Raw genomic sequence first — 23,355 nt, forward strand, 5'->3', positions numbered from 1 at the left:
AGGTATGGAGGTAATCACCATGGTGAGCTAAATCAGATATCCTTTAAAAGCATATAGCAAAAAAAAAAAAAAAAAAAGCATATAGCAGGTAGTAAAAGGATTTAAATTTTTTACCAAGTGTTTCATTTGGGTAGTCATTTGTTGGTCACTTAAATTTGGTTGAGTAATTAAGAGAAAGCAAGTAAGTCTGATGATAGTTCCTGATTAATCAAATTCTGATCAACTAGAGTAATTGTGACATTTAAACTTATATTCAGGTTTATCATGAGATCATTGGTCATCACACTTTTTTTTAGTGGTTTTACTTGAACGAGATTGTACTACCATCCCTTCCTCTTATCTGCCAATTCAGAGGAGAAAGAAGTGAGGATGTTCGAGCCAATGGGGGTTGGGGGAGTGGGGGGAAACAACTGGATCTTTCCCCCCATACTTGGGAACTCTGGTATAAAATAGATTTTGAAAACATTTATTATTGTACATTTTGTTTCTAAGTTCACATCTAAAGCATTCATTTAGTTAATGAGAACAATGAGGCATTTCTAATGCACATTAAAATTGAAGTTGCAGGCTGTTGACATTGTTACATTTTCATTCATGGTGGCCTCAGTCTGATTTATTTTCATGGATTTTAAAAATTATACAGCATTAAGAAAATCCTAATTTCCATAGTTCACTAGTTATAAGTAGTAATAGTTTTTTTTTTTTTTTTAAGATTTTATTTATTTATTTGACCAGACAGAGATCACAAGTAGGCAGAGAGGCAGGCAGAGAGAGAGGAGGAAGCAGGAAGCAGGCTCCCTGCTGAGATGAGGGGCTTGATCCCGGGACCCTGGGATCATGACCTGAGCCGAAGACAGAGGCTTTAACCCACTGAGCCACCCAGGCACCCCAAGTAGTAATAGTTTTTAATAGCTCACGTTAAACTGCTCTAGGTGCTTGAATTGAATAATTTGTATCAAAGTTCAGTTACAATAGTAATATTCACATTCCTTATTGTATAAAAGTTAGATAAAGCACACAAACATAAGTGCTAAAACTTACATTATCACTAGTGTATAATACAACTGTTATCCACTTGTTACACAACTGAGTAGGAGCATGTGCTGAGAACCCTGCCTGTTTTGTTTTGTTTTGTTTTGTTTTGTTTTGTTTTGAGAATATTGCTTCTGTGATTGAGTCTTGCAGTTTTGCAGATGATTTGAAGGGAGATGTGAGGTAGATAGATATAATTATGCTTTATTCATAGGCTATAAGGAGGATTAAGTGAAATAATGCTGGCAGAGTCCTTACCATAGCACTTGCTAAGTGCTCAGTAAATGGTAATGGCTATTTTCAACATTTAATAAATAATTGACTTAACAGAATTAGGTTGAGGATCCTAGGAGAGCAGCTGAGTATTTGAGGTAGAAACAGCATTCTTGCTTAAGATTAAAAAACCATGGAAAAGTAAACAAAGATTTAGGAGTAAAGGAAACTGTGTTCAAGTTCTGTCTGCTACATAATGGCTGTTTTTAACCTACTATATAATCTCTGTAAGAAAGGATAATATTTAAACCTATTTACAATTTATGATAAAACTAGTTACCTTGTACTAGGTAGCATTTGACACATAGTAGGTTTTAATAAACAATAGCTATTAAAGAAGAACCTAAGGACAGAACCAGGTTTAGCCTTGTTTACCTCCAGCTGGGTCAGGAGTAGATGTTGGAGGAAAATTGAAAATGTCTCTGCTTGGGGCACCTGGGTGGCTCAGTGGGTTAAAGCCTCTGCCTTCGGCTCAGGTCATGATCCCAGGGTCCTGGGATTGAGCCCCGCATCGGACTCTCTGCTCAGCGGGGAGACTGCTTCCTCCTCTCTCTCTGCCTGCCTCTCTGCCTACTTGTGATTTCTGTCTGTCAAATAAATTAAAAAAAAAAAAAAAAAAAAAAAAGAAAATGTCTCTGCTTGGTGTGACTTAGGAAAAAATCTTTCTGACTTTATTCTTGGAAGAGTTCCCTAAAGATATGTCATTGTTTTGACACCTTTATTAATCTTTATTAACTGTTTCTTTCAAATTACTGTTGTGCCACATCTTTTTTTCATCTATACTCTTGCCTTTATTTGGTACCAGTTTTGCCAGTAATAGATGAGGGGCTGCTAAGGGAAGAAGCAACCTGAAAATGGTAAGTTACTATAGCGACTAATATAAATATCTGTAGCTTACAGTCAGTATTGCTCGTGTAGGGTAGAGGATGGGAAAATGTTGGAGTCAAGAGAAACTTGAGTCAAAACCTGCTTAACAACTTCCTGTTCTCAAGTTAATATGTACAACTTCAATTTCTCTAGACTTAGTGGTGGTTTTTTTATATTGAGACTACTTCAAAATGGCTGTGAGGGTACAGCCTTAGCGGCGTAGGCTACTTTTAAGATTTTGGCTAAAGCAAAAGCATCCTCTTCAATTTGATATTCCAGGGAGGAAATACCTGTTTCGGAAAGGTTTAAGGCTTCATCTTAGACTTCTTGTGAGAGTCCCTATGTCTTCAGTAATCCGAAATTTGTATAGCTGTATTTTACATTCTTACTTATACATTCATTTAATAGACAACTCTCTATATAATTTGATATACATGGCATCTTTAAGTTCCGTGAAAAGCAGAAAAATGTAAAGTTAGTGTTATCCAGGCAAAGGCAAACTAACATAAATTTTCTCTTTTTCTCTCCTCCTCCTCTTTTGTTAAATAGGATAAGTTCTGAACGTCGAAAAGAAAAGTCTAGAGATGCAGCTAGATCTCGGCGAAGTAAAGAGTCCGAAGTGTTTTATGAGCTTGCTCATCAGTTGCCACTCCCCCATAATGTGAGCTCTCATCTTGATAAGGCTTCTGTTATGAGGCTGACCATCAGCTATTTGCGTGTAAGGAAACTTCTGGATGCTGGTGAGTTGTTTTACAAAAGTGTAATAGGCCTAAAAATTAGAAATTAGAAGCAATTAGAAGATGGTCATAACTCAGTCCTTCTTTAATGTGATTTTTATTACCTGCTTTTAAAGCTTCAGTAAGGAATTTTTAAGATACTGGCCTTTTCCCCCTCTTCTCTTGCCCTACCTTCCTACCTGTCCTCCTTTTAATAACATGACCTTTCTTTCTCTTTTCAATGTTTTGCCTGCTGTGTTACTTTAATCATTAAAAAAGCTGGCAAATCTAATTATAATTTTTAAATAAAGTATCGATATTTATAAAAATGTCTAAATATTATCATTTAAGTGTAACTTTTAAGTTAATTATTAAGTTAACTTTTAAGTTAATTTTCTTGTGCTCTTCTTAGGTGATTTAGATATTGAAGATGAAATGAAAGCACAGATGAATTGCTTTTATTTGAAAGCTCTGGATGGTTTTGTTATGGTACTCACAGATGATGGTGACATGATTTATATTTCTGATAATGTGAACAAATACATGGGATTGACTCAGGTAAAATACCCACATATTAAGAGCCCTTCTTTATGTTTTTATGATTTTATGATATAGATCTAATTTTCTTAATGTGTTTACAGTTTGAACTAACTGGACACAGTGTGTTTGATTTTACTCATCCATGTGACCATGAGGAAATGAGAGAAATGCTTACACACAGAAATGGTAAGAAGAGAAGTCTGTTGTCTGATTTAATATGACAGGTGGTTTTACATAATAAGATACTGTTACTAATATTTAAATTTTGCTTTTGTATTAACCTAAGGCTCAAAACATCATTTCATGTTTAATAAAATGTTACTCTGTTCTCCTGTGAAACCTACATTATTCTATTATTTAGAAATTTCATAAAAACACCTAAAAATTTTTTTAAAGCCCACCTAATTCCATGAATAATTATATAGATATAATACCACATAAGAGAAAATGGAAAAGTAAATAAAAAGTCAGGCCCTTCAAAGAAGTCAGTTTATAACCTACAACTTTTAAGCCAGGGAAAGTCATAATCAATAAGATTTTAGATAGTGATTACACTTGAGGTACCAGTGTGTGTTCAGAGATTCTAAAGGACAAGGATAAAGAAAAGAGAAAGTTCACCAGATTTTAGGAGCCTAATACTTGCTTATTTGACCTCAGGATGTTCACAATTATTTAAGACTATGTAGTAGAATTACCAAGTATTAACTGTGGATGCCCCCATGTTAGCAACAATAAAAAAGATCTGCAAAGGCCTCTTAACTCTTAGGAATTAATTGTTAAAAATAAGTCTCTAAGATTTTTGGGAAGTACCTCTTGAATTACAAAAACTTGATAACTAAAGAAAGTCTCTTCACACCTGTGCTGTCTTAAACAAAATGTACTGATAATTTATAAAGTTACCATGATGAAAGGTTGTCATTGTTCTCTGTAGCTCTCCAATTTAAGTGGATGTTTGTTTGCTTCTGTATTAAACAAACTCATGTTCATAGCACTTTTTGAATATTTTTATGGTTTTCTTTTTCATCTCATTTCATTTTGATAATAGTTAACCTCTATTGAGAGATTACTGTGTCAGAACACTGTTCTCTGCCTACTATATGCTTTAATTTCTTTTTTCCTCATAACACCCTGTGAAGTTACTATTTCTATTTTACTGAGGAAACTGAGGCACAGAGTTATTAAGTAACTTACCCAAGATTACTTGGTTAGTAAATAGCATAGCAGAATGTAGATTAAGCTCAGGTAGATGGGCTTGAGTTTACACTCATTAGTACTCTGGAGATCTTTCATGTTCACCAACTCTCACTACATGCTGTGGCCACTTTTGACCTTGCCAGTAGCAGCCCTCTTCTGCTTTTTAATTTCATACTTTGTGTTTCCTGTGAACTTGGAAAGTAAATGTATAATTTTTAGAATTTTATATAAAGGAAGAATAAATACACTTCACACAGGGACCTAAATGGGCTGTCAATTTAGTTTAATATAGGACTTCTAGTGTTTAGACTGAGGTTTGTACTGGCTGTTCAGTGCTTCCTTGGGGCTAGACTATGAATGGATGGATATTATGAAATTTTGTTTGGTTTGATAATGATGTTAATGCATTATTCTAAATCAAATATATTATTACATAATATAGTTTAGGTGTATGTTTTTAAACAAAATTTTTCTAGGTTTTTTTTGAACATGGTTTTTTAAAGCACCTGAACTTATTTAAAATTACTCCTCATGTAATGAATGTTTGATGTTTTGTTGAGAAACAAAAACATTTTTTTTATGATTTTTAGAAGCTCCATGTTGTATATTTAAGGCTGAATTCCTCATTAAGCCATCCAAGCCCTAATCTTCCCTTTCTCTTTAATGACTCTTCTGCTTGTACTTCATATTGCAGTAGCCTGAACTATCTACTATTCCCCGAACATGTGTTCTTCATTCTGTACCTCTGCGCTTTTCATTTTTTCTTTTCACCATTTCTTAGTTCTATAAGGATTGGAATGGGAGTGAATAGACCTGATTTTATTTCACTCTAATTTTGCTTTGAAAAGTCATTTAGTATTTTATTCTGTTTTGTTTTTTCCTCTAGTAACAAAAGTAGAAATAATGTCATGCCTGCTTTACAGGAAGATTTAAAAAATCAAAAATGTAAAAAAATCAAATATATAAAAATGCTATTTGCTTTGAAAAGAAAGTTGCTATCTTAAAAGTTCTGTAAATAGAGTGCTCAAAGGTTTGGAGGAGTTTGCTGAAATTCTTATTCTGGGGTGGGCTTGTAAACTGATAGCACAATTATAAGGCAGATTTATACCACATTTATAGTTCTTTGTAATTTTGCCAACTTCACTGGCTTGGATGTGAAATGATTAACTGTTAGCTGAAACTGGGGAATCATTAGAGTTGTCACCCCCAGTCTTTGATTGAAGCATGTTAGATCCCTTGTATGTGTTGGAGTGTGAATTGCTATTCATGCTGAGACTTTCAATTGAAAATAGCACCTAGGTTCTACTCTTACTGTGACAGATTTAAATGTTTAATTATGTTTTTAAATTTTATTTCATGCTTTCATTCATTAGGCCTTGTGAAAAAGGGTAAAGAGCAGAATACACAGCGAAGCTTTTTTCTCAGAATGAAGTGTACCCTAACTAGCCGGGGGAGAACTATGAACATAAAGTCAGCAACTTGGAAGGTAAGTAAAAATGATTTGTAAGTGGTAATACACATCTCAATACTGCCAATACTTAAGATAGCATTAGAACTGTGAGGGAAAACTTAAGAGTTGTTCATTGACATTTGCAGAGTTACCATCCAAAACTAGTAATTTTTCAGTTTGAGGCATGAACTTAAATTATGAGAATTGCCACACTCGCGTACCAAGCTAACTTCATCATTTGGCTTTGCCGCCCACTGAGTATTTGAATTTTGATAGAACTTAATTTTCTGTTTATTGTTGTTACATTTCTTTGCTCAGTGTTGAAACAGTCATCAAAGCAAGAAATAACAAAATAATAAACAGCCACTATGACCAGATGAATGAAAAATTAGCCCAGATTTATCTGGAAGAAATTTTTTAAAGAGTAATTTATGGTACCTGAGTCATGAGTGGTGTTACAGGGGAAACATTTATTGAGTTCAAAGATACGGTTAATCTACTAATGCCAGTAAGTTTTAGCAAAGCTTCCTTGCTATGTCACATTTCAGCTGATTATCTCTGCGTTTTTTTTAATAGCATTTTTATATTTTTTTAAAGAACTACTTTGTTTTCCTTGTACACAGGTACTTCACTGCACAGGCCATATTCATGTCTACGATACTAATAGTAACCAATCTCAGTGTGGGTATAAGAAACCACCTATGACGTGCTTGGTGCTGATTTGTGAACCCATTCCTCATCCATCAAATATTGAAATTCCTTTAGATAGCAAGACTTTTCTCAGTCGTCACAGTCTGGATATGAAATTTTCTTATTGTGATGAAAGGTAAATGATATATAAGATATAATTTGAAATTTTAATTAGTCCCTGGCATTTTTTTTTTTTTTTACTGTTCACTATAATAAAGACTGTATGCTTCACTAAGTTGAATACAGTGATACATTGTAGAACTCAGTAGTATTACATTAACTTTATAGATGAATTCAGCCACATTTAACTATGCACTACAAATACTTTACCAAGGTGTTTTCCAGAAATCACAATGTTTAGGTCTTTTTCCTTTCTAATGTATTTAAAAAGAAAATAAATGTATTTCAAAGACATAATGCATAATTTGAGGAAGAATAGATTACTTTTGGTTATGGACTAGAGAGGAAAGTGTTTTATCATCTCCTCACCCTACATACTGCCCATGATTTCTATTGCCATTTCCCAAATTTATGTCCATAACTATTTTTAATTGCCAATTTGATATTTTTATCTTGATATTCTTCTGTATTAATAAACTGAGTATTTCTATGACTGAACTATACTGCCGTTCCTCCAAACAACTTTAAAAATTGCTTTTCCTTTTAAAATGCTAGCATGCTTAGTATACTACTGTAGACACACAACTCCTGCAAAAATCTGGAATTTACCCTTAACTTTTATTTTCATTATATGTACTCAGTTTTTCTCTAAATCTTACAGATTTACTATGTTACATATATTTCTTGATCCATTCCCTCCTTCCCACCCTTACTCTACTGCCACTGAATTCTTGAGCTCATTATTACAACTTTTGGCTCAAATTTTTGTCATAATCTCCTAAGCTGTCTCTCTGCCAGCGGTTGTATGTAGGTCTTTTAATCTCTCATTCACATTCTCAAAAAATGGACTTCCTAATGTAAAAATTAGATCCGGTCATATTACAGTTGAAAATGCCTCAGTTGCTTCCCTTCATCTTTACACAGAACAAACTTTGGTTTGTAACAATTAGAGGAGGGCAGGAGATTTTTCTTTATCAAAAGATGTGCTGAAAAACTGAAAGAAAAACAGACCTCCACAATAAAACCCAAGCTTATTAGCATGACCAACAAAGATATTTATGACCTGACCCCAGCCCACTTGTCTAAATTACTCAAGAAAAGAGGTGATTCCTCTGGTGTGGCCCCCTACATCCTACAGCTGGAGATCACCACATGCTGACTCCCTGTCTTAGTGCCCTTACGCACATTTTCCCATTCTGCATTGAAGTTTTCTTCAGTTCCTAACACATATTTACGTTTCAAGAGCCATCTACTCCTCTGTGGAGTTTTCCTTTTTCCTTCAAGAAACTATACTATTCTTTGTGCATACATCTGTTACATTTTTTCTACTCTTAAAAATTATTTGCTTGCTTGTCCCATTTGAGATGTAAGACTGTAACACAGTAGCTGAAGGCATAGATGCCATAGCCAGGCTACTAAATCCTGACTTTGCTACCTGTATCCAGATGATCTTGGGCATACTAGTTTTTCTTTTTGAGCATCAGTTTCTTCATCTTTTGGTAGGGTCAACTTAAAGGCTGTATGAGAAAACAAATTTTAAGCACTTAGTCATAAAGTATAGGAATCCCCCCTCCCCACTGGACAAGGAAATGTGACAGAACTCTGGCTTTAAAATCACATAATCCTGGCTTCAGTCCTAGCTTGCAGCTCTGATACTTAGAGTGGGGCCTTGGTATGTGAACTTAACTATTTCAAATTTATAATCCTTACCTCTTAAAGAAGGGTAATATTTTGAAAGGCTGTTGCCAGGATTAAAGGAGTTTGTTGAGTGTCTTATACATATAGTGAATGCTTTATTTACCACTGGTGTCAGCTATCAGAAAAATGAAGATAGGAAAGCTAGTAAGTATTTTATGGCGTTTATTCCCATTATTCATGTGAATATATGATAGGACAGAGATACCCGTATCTTTTTGAGGAATTATTTTTTATTTTTTGAACTCAGTAGCAAAGTATAGAAGTAAATTGGGAAGAAAGGCAAGTGGTGGAGCTAGAATGAGAACTGAGAAAAGGAGTGACATTTCTCTTTGGTTATATTAGAAAACTGGAAAATGATCATGACAGAGGAGTAAAGACTGCCTGCTTATAGATCAACCAAGTAAGGTTTTGAGTTTGACCAGGAGATTATTGTTTTCTGGTTAGAGCTCTTTCTAGGAACTTCTCATATCTAAAACCTAAGAACTAGGAGCTAGAAAAATTTTTGCGTTTTGAGAAAATCTAATATATCAAACTTCTGGCATTCAGAATATCTCTCCCCAAACACTTAATATTTACTGTACTAATTTCCACATGTAGTCATTATACACATTTATTTGAACATCTACAAGTTCATGGCAAAGTAGAAATGAAGAGCAATAGTTCTTACTCTCAGGACACTTAAAATGAATAATACGCTGCATAGTTGCTTTAGATCACAGGTTCCTAGTCCCTTAAGAACACTTTTTGATAAGATTTTTCTGGATCACTCCCCTTTCTGATACAGAATATAAGCTATGTAATATTCCAAAGTTAAATAAAATTGACTTTCTAGGTAAATACGCTGTTTATATTTTAACATCATATATCCCTCAGTGATAGACATACCTTAACTCAGATTGAGAAGTACTGACTAGACATCTAATTAAACAAGAGATTCTTAACATGATAATACAAAGCCCTCATTAATCTGGTTACTTCTCTAGCCTCATCTCTCCTCACCTGCCTCCCCACCCGAACCACGAGTCTTTCTTGTTTACACACTCTCAAGCATTTTCTCATCTCCGTCTTTGCTTCTGGTATGCCTTCCTGAAATGGTTTTGCTCGCCCTGCTTCTCTCCTGAGTTCGTCTCATTAAGTCTCCTATAAGAAATTGTCCCTCACCCCACTAGTTCTTCTATGGATAAGGGTAGTTCCTCTGACTGCTGCAACAGCCGCATTATTTCTACACTTACCACATTATTTCATAAGTAGTAATGGTAATTGTTCCAGAAGATTAGCAACATGTTGAGTTTTGACCTTGTATTTTTACACCTAGAACAATGCCAGGCATACTTAGGTGTATAAAGATTTAAATAATGGAAGTTTTTTTAATTCAATGGGAATTTTATTTAAATAACCTATATAAAACCAATTAAAATTACTTTTAGAGTATAATTTAGAGAACTAGGACTTTATTATAAGACAGTTTCCTTTGTAATGCTGCCACCTAGTGCAGATGTATTTAGGGATATCCCTTTGTAAAGAAGTCTGGATTTTAGCTTGGTTTGGTTTAATTTGGTTTTTTTTACAAACCATTTTCTATTTACCTTATTTTTATTTTGGAATAAATTATATGAGAGATCTTGCCTTGTAGTGTGACAACACAAAGAATATTACTTTCTATACGTTTCTTAGAAGGATATCGTCCATGTATGTTTTTCATAGTTTTTTTGGACACAGTACCTTAAGTAACTTTTGCTTACACCTTGGTTAGAAAGTCCTTTAAATTCTAAAGTCTGAGAAATTGAAAACTTGAACTCCTGTTTTGCTCTCAGGAAAAAGAGAACATTTCTGTTTAGTATGGTGCTAAGAAGACAACATTCTCTTTCACATGAAATGCATTCCATTTCAGACTGCTTATACAAAGTAATAAGATCTAATCTCTGTCCTAAAAGAGTTGCCCAGAATTCAGTTACCCAAATGGGGTAACTGAATTATTTTCTATTCCATTTTTAGTTTGATATCATTTTTTCATCTGAAATGAATTCCTATAATTTTGTATTATTTAAAAAAACTAAGAGCATCTTCTAAAACCAACTAACATATAATTCTTAAGTTCCCATTTAGTGTAGATAGTCTTTGGTTAGTGATATTAAATTCTGTAGTAAATATTTTTTCCACAAAGTGAAGCCTTGCCTAAGGGGACTGTTAAAGAATCTGGTTTTATGGTAAACAAATTTAATCTTATATTTCATCTTATATTTCAAATTAAATGTCAGTGACTACACCTTTATAACTTTTATCATTTAATTTAGTACTACTTTCTATTTATGAATCCCCTGTCATTTTACCAAACATAAGTACTGTAAAATGTGATGAAAATAGGGGGCACCTGGGTGATGCAGTGGGTTGAGTATCTAACCCTTGATTTCTGTTCAGGTCATGACCTAGGAGGTGTGGGTTCTGGCCCCCTTATCAGACTCTGTGTGCTCACTCTTTCTCTTTTTCTCTCTCTCAAATAAGTAAATCTTAAAAAAAAAAAAAAAAGGTAACAAGCTTGGGTGAATTGGGTGAAGGAGATAAAAGGGTCAAGTAGCAGGATGAACCCAGAGGACTTACTGAAGTGCATGGTGCTGCATTTAGTTAACTGTATAGTTACTAAAGGTGAGATGTGAATTTATTCTAAGCAAAGAAGGATGCTCCTCATGCATATCAGTTACTTTGGAGAAGCAGAACTTTTACACTTAATTTCTTTTTTTCTCTTCTTACATTTTTTACTTAACAGAATTACTGAATTGATGGGATATGAGCCAGAAGAACTTTTGGGCCGCTCAATTTATGAATATTATCATGCTTTGGACTCTGACCATCTGACCAAAACTCATCATGATAGTAAGTACAGTGGAAGAACTACAGATATTCTAATTATTTAACTCTTGCGATCTCTTTACCGTTCAGCCATATATCTAACTTTTTGGTTAAAATTAACCAGTCTTCCTAGACTAAAAATCTTTTTTTTTTTTTTTTTTAAGTTTGGGGATTGAACTCACAAACCTGAGATTAAGACCTGAGCTGAGACAAGAATCAGATGCTTAATCAACTGAGCCACCCAGGCGCCTCTCCTAGACCAAATGTCTTTTTTTTTTTTTTTTTTAAGGTTTTATTTATTTATTTGAAAAAGATTGCAAGAGAGTGCAGGAGCAAGGGGACTTAGGATGGGGGAGGGGAGAAGCAGGCTCCCTGCTCACAGGATACTGGCACCCAAGCTGAAGGCAGATGCTTAACCAACTGAGCCACCCAGGTGCCCCTTCTACACTAAATGTCTTAATAGAACTCTTCATAAGGGATTTTGACCATTAAGTCTATGTTTTGAGTTATAACCAGTACTAGTTAAGATTGAATCATTTAATGATATATAAAACTACCTTGGGGGGCCCTGGGTGGCTCAGTGGCTTAAAGCCTCTGCCTTCAGCTCAGGTCAGGACCCTGGGATCAAGCCCCACATTGGGCTCGCTGCTCCGCAGAGAGCCTGCTTCTTCCTCTCTCTCCCTGCCTTCCTCTCTGCCTACTTGTGATCTCTGTCTGTCAAATAAATAAACAAAATCTTTAAAAAACAAAAACAAAAAAACAAAAAAAAGCTACCTTGGTATTTTAAATATGAAGACTAAAAAAAGATCATAGAATATTATAGCATCATTTTCAGAATTCATACAAGTATTCAGACCAGTTTGGCACATGAAAGGTACTCAAGAAAATAATTGTTCAGTGACTTAATGAATGTGAATGTGAATGTGATCAATGTCATGTACAAATGGTAACCAGTACCCTTGATATAAGATACAATTCTGTTTTACTCATGAATGTTATTTAAAGATCCATAGTAAGTAAGACTTTGAAATCTCACTTGCCTGTTTAATCTATACCTAAACATGACTTCCCAATGTGATTGGGATTACCTGAATGTCGCTGAGTTGGTATGATTATCCTGGGACCGCAGAATGAGCCCAAGTTGGCAGTCAGGACCCCAATCCTCGTGATAATGTCATCATTACTATTTATCTAGTACTTTCTCCCAAATCAGAAAGAGATTAAGGTCGCCTAAATTGCCAGAAGATTTCAGCATGGTATCAGTTGAGATTCAGGTATGCCAGCCCAGCTATTTTGAAGCATCGTTAATTCTCTGGAAACCTCAGTAGAAATACTGCAGTGCTACTTACTTGAATGCTCTCTGTAAAATCAAGATTATTCATTTTCTAGTCTTTCTGATACTTTCAACATGTAAGTCATTAAAGGAATTTTAGTCACTGCTGTCCCTCATTCCTGGCTTTCATTTTATTTAACATGAAGATTGGCAGGAAAGGAGTTTATTTGGGGGGTTAGAAAAATGAAATGAGTATATCTTGGGTATGCCAGAGCTTTTTCTCTGTCAGTTTAAACAGTTACAATTGATTCCATTAAAATAAATATCTCTCTTTCTTGAAATAATGACCAACATTCAGCATCCATTCATTTGACTGAAAATTCAAAGTTACTTTTCCTTTCCTTTCCACTCCTAGTGTTTACTAAAGGACAAGTCACCACAGGACAGTACAGGATGCTTGCCAAAAGAGGTGGATATGTCTGGGTTGAAACTCAAGCAACTGTCATATATAACACTAAGAATTCTCAACCACAGTGCATTGTATGTGTAAATTATGTGGTGAGGTAAGCTTGGAAAGTAAATACTTTGGGGAACAAGTCATTACTTTTTTGGATAATCTGTTCTTTTATAAGAAGGAAAGATTATGTTAACTGAATTTTATCTTCACATTTCTACCTAATTATGGTTTTCAGTGCTCTGACCTGAGCTATTCTACAGTGATTTTACTATTATCTGTAGCTATCTCTTCCCATCCTTTTCACTCCCATTTTTAAAAAAGACCTTGGAAAAAAAGCCCAGATCTCCTATTGGATTAGTTTGTTCTAGTTGTGTATCTATCAGCATGTACTATCTCAAGTAACTATGTTATTTTTGTAGAAGAATACTGGCCTTGGAATAGTTAGATTTGTGTCATAGTCATTATTAGCTCCATGACCTTGGGAAATTTTCATTTCTTTGAATTTAACCCATATAGGAGAGATGATAATAACTTAGAAGGTTGTAATGAGGATTAGATGAAATCCTATATAAGGTGATTGTAAAAGGCTGTATAATGTGGCACATGGCTCTTGTATATTCATGAACTCTTCTTTTAGTTGTTTGGCTTGTGAATATTATGGATATCATAAGCCAGTCTTTCATTTGATCTACTTCAGGTGACTGCCTCCTTCTAGTCCATCTTCTAGATTACCATCATAGTGAGTTTACTTGCATGAATATCTGATCATCTCATTTTCCTTAAAATGGTTTTAAAGATCTTTTTATTACCCCCAAGATAAACCATGACTTACTTGCATAACATCATTTCTTGTCATTTTCTATACTCCCATGCTTTCACAGTTTCTATCGTTTTTCTAAAACTATGGCCACCTCTCTTAGGAAGACTTTGGTCATTTGTTTTTATTTTTGCCACTTCTGACCCCATCCTTTAATGTTGCTGTTGTAGTTTTTTTCATACTTTAATGTTTTAATATTAGTGCCAAAGAGTTCTCTTGTGGCTTTACCATTATATAAGAATCACCCACTTGGAATGTCCTTCTTTTCACCCTACCCCATCTGCCAAAAAAGCCTACTTGAGCCAGAGCTTCAGCTTGTTAGCTTCTCTGTGAAGCAGACTTTCTCTATTTTAGCATTTACCACTTTGATTTTTAATTGTTTGAACATCTACTTCACATTGGGTTATAAACTTCTAAGGGCAAGGGTTAGGTATTTTAAACTTTGTATCCTTGGTTCATTTCACTTAGTGAACACTTAAATATTTGTTGATTAAAGGGACAATAAAATTCACATTTAAGCTAAACACAAAAATGGATCTATTCATCATCCCTTTTCAACTCTATCCTGCAGGTGTTAAATCACGATACTGTTTTCTTACCACCAAGGAAAATATGGAAACCTTCTTAGAAAGGCCTTGGGTGTTTATCTATCTTTATATTCTAGAACCATCCTTAGGTCATGCCTCATAAATCAGTCCCAAAGAGTTCTTCTGTACCAGTTCCATTCCCAATCAGCCCAAAAATAGTGAAGATCTCTTTGTGCCTTTTATATACTTGACTATTAACATTTCTTTGTCACCATCACTCTTTCCAAAGGGATAGCTGAAGTTTCTTAATTGGTCAGTTTTGAACTATGTTGCATTTTTTTAAGTTTTTTTTTTTAAGTGTTTATTTCATATTGGTATTTTAAACCCTAAATGTGACCAAGTATGCAAGAGAAATTAGGATAAGGCATCTTAAAATGTTCCTTCTCATAAAGCAGAATTTTAAGAGAGGGTTATTTCAGAGACCGTCCCCCCCATATTGTGTCAATGCTCCTTTAAGAATTACTAATCTCTCTCTTTTGACAGTGGTATTATTCAGCACGACTTGATTTTCTCCCTTCAACAAACAGAATGTGTCCTCAAACCAGTTGAATCTTCAGATATGAAAATGACTCAGCTATTCACCAAAGTTGAATCAGAAGATACAAGTAGTCTCTTTGATAAACTTAAGAAGGAACCTGATGCTTTAACTTTGCTGGCCCCAGCTGCTGGAGACACAATCATATCTTTAGATTTCGGCAGCAATGGTGGGTCTTTAGTTATTCTTCTGATTGACTAAAGACTGTTGCTACAAGCCCATTTTAACAGAACTTGGACATGTTTTTGTTGGTATCATTTGAACATCATAGTCTTACATATTTTGTTTTTCAAAGTCTTTTTCAAAGTATTTGTGTAAATATTTTTGCTCCTATAATTTCTCAGCATTCCTGCTTCTGTCACAGTGTTGGAAGTTGTGCTTCAAAGGGTTCTTGGTATTTCTTCTTCCCACTTTAATGTTTCTCAGTTACTCTATTTCTCTATCCTATTGCCATATTTTCTCCACAATGTAGAAGTTATATTGCAGTAAGTGTAGTTCATTAAAAGATAAAAACCAGTCATACCATAATATCAAACATTGAAAACAAAAACTGTAATTTTCAAAGTTGGTGTAATTTTAATGAATAGAAGGTATGAAAAGTTGGAATTGCAGGGCTCTTATGCCATAAATATAATAGGAACTGTCAATAGTAGATTGGAAAGATAATTCAGACTTAATTATACTTACTATGTGTAAACTTCCTGGTTAAGGAAAATTTGGTAACATTTTTGAATGAATTAGACCTTTTGTAAAAGGGGGCATACATTTCTGTATATGTTGAAATCTAGGTATTCTTTAAATTGACTAACAATTTTTTTCCCTATAGACACAGAAACTGATGACCAGCAACTTGAGGAAGTTCCATTGTATAATGATGTAATGCTCCCCTCATCCAATGAAAAATTACAGAATATAAATTTGGCAATGTCTCCATTACCTGCTTCTGAAACTCCAAAGCCACTTCGAAGTAGTGCTGACCCTGCACTCAATCAAGAAGTTGCGTTAAAATTAGAGCCAAATCCAGAGTCACTGGAACTGTCTTTTACTATGCCCCAGATTCAAGATCAGCCAGCTAGTCCTTCTGATGGAAGCACTAGACAAAGTTCACCTGAGGTAGGTTCATGATACAAGAAGAGGGTAGCTCACATTTTAATGTTCAGGAATGTATTTATAAAATGAATATAAAAAGTCTTGAATTTAGACATCCACAGATAATTATGTGTGCCCCTATTACTCCAGGCCCATTGTTACTGCCCTTTGAGTTGGAGGATTGTCAAGTAGCAAAAGGCTTATTTTAGTGAAGCTTAAAAGGGAAAGGACCCTAAGCTATTTGCATAATTTAGCCCAATTTCCATCACTGTTCTGGATTAGCATAACATGAAAATACCAAGTTCTTACACAGAGTAAATACCTAATAACTATTTTTTATTCAAGTTCTGTCTTGGTAATAGTTTTTCTATAAACACAGTGAAAATATTCCAGGGCTAGACTGAGGCCAAGACTAAAGATGTCACATAGAGCTCTGTTTCTAAATCTAGAATGATTCCATTTCAGAGCCTCTTAGGTTTAAAACTATGCTCAGGAGTAGGGCAACTCAGACTTGAATATTATGACCTGTGAGGCATAAATAGGTCTTAGAAAGTGGTAAATAATTTTACATTAAATATTTATCAATTGAGACTGGCAGGCAAAGAGTAGGAGATTTGACATCTCACAGCCTTCTGGAGAATGTATTCTGTGCTGTGGTTGCTCTGCTTTACCCAGCATAAAAATCTGTTGATTCTTTTCTTTTTTGTTTTTTTAATCTAACAAAGATGTTAAAATGAAGGAAACAAAAGTTTATGCTTAGACTATATATTTACAGTTTTCTGGTTAGAATCCTTGCTCAGAACTCCTAAAATAGTACTGCATTCATTAAGGTGAAGGCAAGTAAAGAACTTAAGTCTCCACACCCAAAATACATGTGAGATTTTTAGGTACATCTACGGAAGTGTGGCTTCTCAGAACAAAGGAAGATTCCAATGAGTGTATCATACCTAATTATTGGCCAGTTAGGTACCATGTGGGAGTGGAATTATAAGAGAGTTTTTTCTTCAGAAGAAACAGACAAATGTATCTTTTAGTCCTAATTTTATAAATGATGTTGTTACACAGCCGAAATGTATATATTGGCAAAATTAGTTAAAAATGTAAGCTCAGAAGTTTAACTTCTCGTTAGATAAAATGTGATGGAAGACACAGACTTTACTGTGTAATCTCTGAGGTGTGATTTGAGAATTGTGACAACTAGCAAAATATATGCATGTTTCCTCAGGGAAAAGTAAACCACTGAATTCCTTTTACAGCCTAACAGTCCCAGTGAATATTGTTTTGATGTGGATAGTGATATGGTCAATGAATTTAAGCTGGAATTGGTAGAGAAACTTTTTGCTGAAGACACAGAAGCAAAGAATCCATTTTCCACCCAGGTAGAGGAACTTGTTTATTATATTTTCTGTCAAAGTTTATTAATTTTTAGTTTGAAGTGATATTGGGTTTAACTTGTGTTTACTTGTTGCTTTAAAGGACACTGATTTAGACCTGGAGATGTTAGCTCCTTATATCCCAATGGATGATGACTTCCAGTTACGTTCCTTCGATCAGCTGTCGCCACTGGAAAGCAGTTCTACAAGCCCTCAAAGTGCAAGCACAATTACAGTATTCCAGCCGACTCAAATGCAGGAACCTCCTGTTACCACTACCAGTACCACTGCTACCACTGATGAATTAAAAACAGTGACAAAAGATGGTATAGAAGACATTAAAATATTGATTGCATCCCCATCTCCTACCCACGTACCTAAAGTAACTACTAGTGCCACAACATCACCTTACAGTGATACTGGAAGTCGGACAGCCTCACCAAACAGAGCAGGAAAAGGAGTCATAGAACAAACAGAAAAATCTCATCCAAGAAGCCCTAATGTGTTATCTGTCACTTTGAGTCAAAGGTATTTACATATAACATTCAAGTTATAGTTCTTTTATTATTTTTGAGAAAATATGTGTGGTGGTAACTTATTTCTAAACATAGCTAACTTTTGGTAAATATGCTTTAAGAACATTAAATTGACACACAAAATTCTGGTAAAATAAGTACTCAAAAAAATGTTTCTAAATTGTGTATTTTCTTAAAAATAACCACATCACCAATCCAAAATGTAGGAGTTAGGTCTTCCAGTACCTTTTAAAAATATAATGTAGCCAGTAAGTTCTTAACTGTGCAAAATTGGCCCATTTTCTTGTAGTCGTTTAAATCAGACTAGTTAACTATCCTCATTGTTTTTGTCTCTTTGAGTTATTTTAAAGCTTACCTGAATAAAAGACCTTCCAACTTAAGGGTATTTCCAATTCCCCATTTCAAATTGAGCCTGATAGTCTTCAGTCCTCAGTATTCAATACAGGTATTTACAAGCCTTCTTTTAAAATTTATGTGTAATTGCTTTTATTTTTCATGACATATTAATAGAACATTAGCTATATTATAGGTTAAATTAGTGTTTAAGAGCTATAACAGGAATCTAAGCATGATTTATGATGTTGCTTTTATGGAGTTAGTTTGAGCAAATACCTGTATACCACCCAAATTTTAATAATTTTGTATATAATTTTTATAGTGGGATTTGATATTTTAAATTTGAGGCTGTACTCAAGAGGAAATAAGTTTTAGCTAGTCAGTGGGGCAGTATGAAGAGGAAAGAAACAATTCCTTTTCTACTGTGCCTTGACTGAACCAAATAACAACAGCAAGAAAAAAAGCATTGCCATAACAAGAATTTATGGCTTTTTTTCTCTTGCCCTTCATCACTATTTTGACATAGAATGCTAGGAAGAACCTTTTCCCAGAACTAGGAAAAGATCTTGGAGCTTTAGATTAACAAAAAAACTTTTTTTTTTTTTTTAAAGATGTTATTTATTTATTTGACAAACAGAGATCACAAGTAGGCAGAGAAGCAGGCAGAGAGAGAGAGGAGGAAGCAGGCTCCCTGCTGAGCAGAGCCCGATGCGGGGCTCGATCCGAGGACCCTGGGATCATGACCTGAGCCAAAGGCAGAGGCTTTAACGCACTGAGCCACCCAGGCACCCCTAGATTAACAGAAAAACTTTTTTTAATGTAATGTTTATATTACTTTATAAATTAGTATGTCACCAACTGACTTTAGACTGAGTTCCTTAAGGCAGTGACAGTGTCTTAGACATTTGAGTGGTGCTAATACTTAGTACAGTATGTAACGTGTGGTACTTTTCAGTAAATGGTTATTAGATGGATGGATGAATGAATATAGTTATAGAATTGGCAGTGACTTTGAATTTATAGTTTACTGTTAGCTACAGAGGACTGTGGGATGTTCAGTTTTCTGAACAACTGTATACTTGTCAAAAGCATAGTGTAACATCTAGTCACTTTAGTAGGTTTTTTTCACATTAGTTCCAAAATACTACACACTAAACACTTCTAAGAGATGAACTTACCTTGAAGAAATAGTCTTTCTCTTTACTGCTACTAAAATGGTATTTACATGACAGTAATACTTCATAAAGATAATGTATTTATATAGGAATTTCAAAACCTCCCTATTTATATAGTGAAGGTTTTATAGACTTTTTTAAAAATAGAAACAAAACTGCATGTAGGAGAGCAATTTGAATAATGCTTATCCATATGGCATTCCTAACTATATGGAACAAGCAAGGAGCCATTGTGATTGTGTATGGGCTGGGGGGAGGAGTTCTTGTAAAGACAAAGCAGAATTTATGTGCCTGATGCATAAAACGGTTCTTCACTATTTAATATTAATTTTAAGTGCAGATAGTTCAGGTTTGATAACCAGATCAATACTGAGGACAAGTGGCTTAATGGGAAAGATTACTGGGAGAGAAGTGAGTATCAGGAGATCTAGAATGTACTTCAATATCTGCAGCTAACTTAGGTAACTTGCTTAAGGTCCCATTGCTAACAAGCTTCAGGTCTCATTTACAATATGGGTGTTATATACCTCCTTATCTTGGAGATGGGGATGATGCTAAAATGAATTAATGACATGCAATGTTCTATAAACAAAAACACTATACAAATGGGAAATTAATCTTGTATTCCTGTAGTCCCAATAATATCTGTATTATACTGGGTGAAATGAAGAGTCAATATTTCACTTTAACCTACAAAAATATCAATTTAGTTTTGTTCAGATCTATTTTATAAATAGGTAAATGCATATTTTAAGAAATTTTGTTTCAAAAATTGAGCTTTGACTTTTAAGATGATAAACTTCAGTAATCAGGAAAGTTCTTGTACATAAAACATTATATTCCTTAATGTTGGCAAATAGGCATTATATGTTTTCAAAAAGTTAGTTGGATATTTTAAAAATAATAGTAAAGCAACCATATTTTTTTTTCAGAACCACCATTCCTGAGGAAGAACTAAATCCAAAGATACTAGCTTTGCAGAATGCTCAGAGAAAGCGAAAAATAGAACATGATGGTTCACTTTTTCAAGCAGTAGGAATTGTAAGTGTGAAAGTACATGTTTGTTTTTCTGTCTAGCTAATGTGCCATGTATAAGTAATTCTTTATTTCTTCCAAATACAAGAGTTGTATTTTCAGAGGTTAAATATTGTTTCTTCCACTTTGTATGCACTACTTCATAGAAATAAATTGAATGAATACAATCTCGTTGTAAAAATTCCCAATACAGATGAATTTTAAGTAAAAAGTGAATTTCTTCACTCTCACCACCAGTCTTGTTCTCTTCCCTTTCAGTTACTTTCCCATCTTTACCCCAAAAAAAACAGTAGTTAATGTTAAATCAGGGATTGTGTAATCCATACTGATGTTTTCAGATCATATTAACTAGAAAGCATTTACAGAAACAGTTGCCATAGTGGCAAATGATTTTATCGTAGTATTAAGAGAAAAAAAAATAATTTAGGGCCGTTATTTAAGAAATCTGCCTGCATATTGTTATTAAACTGATTTCAGAGTTTTTGATTTTATAAAAATTCAACATAGTAAAATTGAAGTAACTTTACTGTTTTTAGGGAACTTTATTACAGCAGCCAGACGATCGTGCAACTACTACGTCACTTTCTTGGAAACGCGTAAAAGGATGCAAATCTAGTGAACACAGTGGAATGGAGCAAAAGACAATTATTTTAATACCCTCTGGTTGGTTTATTCTTTCTACCCTTGAACATCCCACGGAGAATTAAAATATATGAAACTTTATTTAGAAGGTTTACTCTCAGTGAGAGTGATTTTTGTTCTTTAGCATCATTAAAAGTAATGTTAGCATTTTATCTACTGGTGGTAATGGAGGAATAGCTATTTCAAGATGGAACTTTTAATTTTTAGTAATTATATTTTATATATCTGTGTCTTTAGCTAGCAATATTAAATAGAAGCTGAAACTTGTACATTTTTATGCCTTTTTCAAAACTGATTTATCACTCCTTTGTGCCATCATGTCCTTTAAATGCTTCTGACAGAGCACCAGTAACACTTTATTGCACTTGCTTGTTTACATAGCTGTGGTTTTGCTCCAAAACCACAGACTAAACCATAGATTAAAGACCCAGAGCTTATTTGCTTCAGTTTCCTGCAATATCTATAGCATAGTGAATGTTCAATAATATTCATTGACTAGGTGAATGAATACTTAGGCATGTCTTTGTTTTTCAGATTTAGCATGTAGACTGCTGGGGCAATCAATGGATGAGAGTGGATTACCACAACTGACCAGTTATGATTGTGAAGTTAATGCTCCTATACAAGGCAGCAGAAACCTACTGCAGGGTGAAGAATTACTCAGAGCTTTGGATCAAGTTAACTGAGCTTTTTCATAATCTCATTCCTTTTTTTGGACACTGGTGGCTCATTACCTAAAGCAGTCTATTTATATTTTCTATATCTAATTTTAGAAGCCTGGCTACAATACTGCACAAATTTGGTTAGTTCAGTCTTGATGCCCTTTCTGCTTCATTTACATTAATGCTCTTTTTTAGTACGTTCTTTAACGCCAGATCACAGACAGTACATTTTCACAGTTCCTTGGTATTTAAACCATTACATTGCAGTAGCATCATTTTTAAAATGCACCTTTTTATTTATTTATTTTGGGCTAGGGAGTTTTGTCCCTTATCGAATTATTTTTAATAAGATGCCAATATAATTTTTTTGAAGGAGGCAGTAACCTTTCATCATGATCAGTTTGAAAAATTTTTACTCAGTTTTTTCACATTTTACATAAATAATGATTTGCCAGCAGTACATGGTAGCCACAATTGCACAATATATTTTCTTAAAAAAATACCAGCAGTTACTCATGCAATATATTCTGCATTTATAAAACTAGTTTTTAAGAAGAAATTTTTTTTTTTTGGCCTATGAAATTGTTAAACCTGGAACATGACTTTGTTAATCATATAATAATGATTCTTAAATGCTTGTATGGTTTATTATTTAAATGGGTAAAGCCATTTACATGATATAGAAAGATATGCATATATCTGGAAGGTATGTGACATTTATTTGGATAAAATTCTCAATTCAGAGAAATGATCTGATGTTTCTGTAGTCACTTTGCCAGCTCAAAAGAAAACAATATCCTATCTGTAGTTGTGGAAGTTTATGCTAATATTGTGTAATTGATATTAAACCTAAATGTTCTGCCCACCCTGTTGGTATAAAGATATTTTGAGCAGATTGTGAACAAGAAAAAAATCATGCTTTGTTAGCAAAATTGCCTAGTATGTTAATTTGCTCAAAATTTGATGTTTGGTTTTATGCACTTTGTCGCTATTAACATTCTTCTGTTTTCATATAGATTTCAATAATTGAGTAATTTTAGAAGCATTATTTTAGAAATATATAGTTGTCACAGTAAGCATCTTGTTTTTCTATGTGCATTGTACAAATTTTTCATTCCTTTTGCTTTTTGTGGTTGGATCTAACACTAACTGTATTGTTTTGTTACATCAAATAAACATCTTCTGTGGACCAGGCCCCCTTTGATCAACTTTTATTGTAAAATATTTGCTTCAAGTGCCTCCAACTCATAAAATTGATTACCAACAATTTAATTATCTTATGAAAATTACGTAAATAATTATTTCTATTTATTTATCACTTTAATGTATACTTTGTCCGTAAATGTCAAGTAAAAGCAAACTATAATGTTCCACTGTAAAAAATATGCTTTTAGAAAAGAAATTTGTCATT

The 23,355-nt window shown here is 34.0% G+C and overlaps 1 protein-coding gene across 2 annotated transcripts in view; it reads left to right on the top strand.

Moving 5' to 3' along the window:
* The window catches only part of LOC111159390 (hypoxia inducible factor 1 alpha subunit), a 40,706-nt gene extending 17,567 nt beyond the window's left edge, over positions 1 to 23,139 (top strand). Inside the window, exons 2-15 of one of the 2 annotated variants that reach the window (XM_022521812.1) lie at positions 2,722 to 2,912; positions 3,301 to 3,446; positions 3,530 to 3,614; positions 5,996 to 6,108; positions 6,696 to 6,898; positions 11,345 to 11,451; positions 13,116 to 13,263; positions 15,045 to 15,265; positions 15,923 to 16,209; positions 17,442 to 17,564; positions 17,662 to 18,086; positions 20,538 to 20,646; positions 21,177 to 21,303; positions 21,817 to 23,139. In XM_022521812.1, coding sequence (XP_022377520.1) covers positions 2,722 to 2,912; positions 3,301 to 3,446; positions 3,530 to 3,614; positions 5,996 to 6,108; positions 6,696 to 6,898; positions 11,345 to 11,451; positions 13,116 to 13,263; positions 15,045 to 15,265; positions 15,923 to 16,209; positions 17,442 to 17,564; positions 17,662 to 18,086; positions 20,538 to 20,646; positions 21,177 to 21,303; positions 21,817 to 21,968 — 2,437 coding nt within the window. In that variant the 3' untranslated portion in view covers positions 21,969 to 23,139. The remainder of the gene's footprint in view (positions 1 to 2,721; positions 2,913 to 3,300; positions 3,447 to 3,529; positions 3,615 to 5,995; positions 6,109 to 6,695; positions 6,899 to 11,344; positions 11,452 to 13,115; positions 13,264 to 15,044; positions 15,266 to 15,922; positions 16,210 to 17,441; positions 17,565 to 17,661; positions 18,087 to 20,537; positions 20,647 to 21,176; positions 21,304 to 21,816) is intronic. The other variant, XM_022521819.1, reaches the window with a different exon arrangement.
* Positions 23,140 to 23,355: the final 216 nt, after the last annotated feature.

The sequence above is a fragment of the Enhydra lutris genome, unplaced genomic scaffold (assembly GCF_002288905.1).
Source record: "Enhydra lutris kenyoni isolate GAN:26980312 unplaced genomic scaffold, ASM228890v2 scaffoldscaffold4, whole genome shotgun sequence".
NCBI classification, from domain to species: Eukaryota; Metazoa; Chordata; class Mammalia; order Carnivora; family Mustelidae; genus Enhydra; species Enhydra lutris.